At 49.4% G+C, this 2,241-nt stretch overlaps 1 protein-coding gene across 1 annotated transcript; it reads left to right on the top strand.

Annotated features, from left to right (window-relative positions):
* The first annotated feature begins 1,540 nt into the window (after positions 1-1,540).
* On the top strand, positions 1,541-2,026 carry LOC133780169 (uncharacterized). Its single transcript, XM_062220041.1, has one exon. It carries the CDS (start codon positions 1,541-1,543, stop codon positions 2,024-2,026), a length of 486 nt encoding a protein of 161 aa, XP_062076025.1.
* Positions 2,027-2,241: the final 215 nt, after the last annotated feature.

Below are 2,241 nucleotides of genomic sequence, written 5' to 3'. Positions count from 1 at the left end.
TGTTGGGCCCAAAATATTCGGCCCAAAGACCTCCATTTTTAGTATGCTAAAAACAGGTCGTTTTGATCTGCAGAGGCTCCGAAGACAAAAGCTGCGGGTCAAATAATCGTGGTTATATCGATTTTGTTTATGCAACATTCTTAATTCAAGGTATAAGAACCTCTGTGTATTTAATTGAAACCAATGCATCTTGGGGGGAAATTCAGTTATTTCCCCCGCCAATCAGGGGTTCAGTTTAACCAACTAACCACCTCACATTTCTGTTCTATAAATACTGAACTCTTATTCAAATAAAGGGATCGAAAAATCTGACTTAGGCATCGTAGTGTCTTTCTTGCAGGTACCCCCGACGAAGCAAAATTGTCAAAGCGATCATCACCATCGGAGAAGGATCGGAAGATTAGCATTCATCGGCAGAAACCTCCAAATATAGAAAGGCAAAGTTGTTGCTTCAACAAATTGGCGCCGTCTGTGGGAACCATGTTCCCTTTTCAACCACATCGTCAAATCAAGAACTCTTTCCTTGTAATCAAGATCTACTTGAAACCTTGGAGCCATGCCGCCTAATAACAATGGAGCACCGGGCACCGTCGCCCAGGTCGTCCCACCAACGGATGTGGGCAACCAAATCGACAGGATGTATCACCTGCTGGAGGCTAGCCAGCAGCGGTCCGACGAAGCCATTAGGACGCTGACCAAAGCTCAGGCCAGGCTCGAAGCAAAGATCGTCGAATTGCGAAAGTCCAACGAAGATACGCGCAGGACCCAAGACAACCAGAATCTCGACCTTGGTAGACCTGAAGCTCCAATCGTTCAGATCGGCTCCCCTCGGAGAAGCACACACCATGTTAGAGAAGGGTCCCAGGGTCCCCTACCATCCTCCCTGACCCGTCTTCACCAGGGGGTCGAGGAGAGATGGACGGTACATTGTGAGACACATGCGCGAGCCGGTGCAGAGCCCACAAGAACAACCCAACCAGCCGCTGAGAGTGGGCCCCAGCAGACCCCACAACGGGTCGCGCAAGACTCACCAGCCGAGGACCGTACCCCCTCCATCCGGTTCTTGGACAATTGGAAAGAAGAGATGATGCGAGAAATGATACAGAAGTTTTCGGATGGAAGGTCTGCTCACGCTACTGAGCACATGGATTTGGTATCAAGAACCACTGAGAGGTCGCCCTTTGCAGAGTGGATTCAGAACGAGCCCAAACCACGGGACTTCATAATCCCTCCTCTACCCGCGTTTAATGGAAAGGGAGACCCGCTCAACCACCTGTTCCAGTTTCAACAGAAGATGGCCCTAGAAGCCAACAATGAAGCCATACAGTGCAAAGTTTTCTCCACAACTTTCTCTGGGCTAGCCCTGCTATGGTTAAGGCAGTTGAAACCTGGTTCTGTCAACAGTTTCGGTGATCTCCGCAGAGCCTTTCTCCAACAGTATAATGCTAACCACGAGGCACCAAGAACGATGGCACCACCAATAGTAGACCCCCTGCATATGGCCACCACGAGCTCATAAGAGCCTCTCAAGCAAATCCCCATGATACACGGGATCGTGGAGCTCACCGAGGAACGAGAGCAGGCAACCAAAATTCATAGGAGGATGGAAGAACGGGTGAAGCAATACAGATCATTAGGCCACACAGTCAACCTTGTCACTTCGGAGGATAGATGCTATCCAGCCTCTGCAATCACCTTCACCGAAGATGACTTACGGGGAGTGCACCTGCCCCATGACGACCCTCTAGTCATTTCGCTACAGGTCGACCATTGCCAGCTGGGAAGAGTTTTAGTCGATGGGGGCAGTGGGGTTGATATTCTCTTCTGGGAAGCCTTTCAGAAAATGGGACTCGAAGAAAATCAGATCAGGACCTCTACTGCACCAATTTTGGGATTTAACAACCAGAGGGTATACCCGAAGGGCGTTGTTCGATTAAACGTGGTAGCCGCAGAACACACCTTGCATGTGGACTTCCTCATCGTGGAATCTGTCATAAGCTACAACGCCATCATGGGAAGAAGTTAGATCCACAGAATGCAGGGAGTGGTCTCAACTTTGCACCAAGTTATGTGGTGCCACTCACCCAACGTGCGGTATACAATCGACATAAAAGGGTGTTCGAAGCAGGCCAAGAAATGCTTCCTTACCCTGAAAGAAATAAATGATTCTGGCACCTCCTCTCCTGACGACAACCTCATCAAATAGCAATCACAGCATGACTTACCAGCGTCTCAAAGGCA

Source organism: Humulus lupulus, chromosome 5 (assembly GCF_963169125.1).
Source record: "Humulus lupulus chromosome 5, drHumLupu1.1, whole genome shotgun sequence".
NCBI classification, from domain to species: domain Eukaryota; kingdom Viridiplantae; phylum Streptophyta; class Magnoliopsida; order Rosales; family Cannabaceae; genus Humulus; species Humulus lupulus.
Note: the sequence above shows the minus strand (reverse complement) of the source record. Positions and strands in the feature narration are given on the sequence as shown.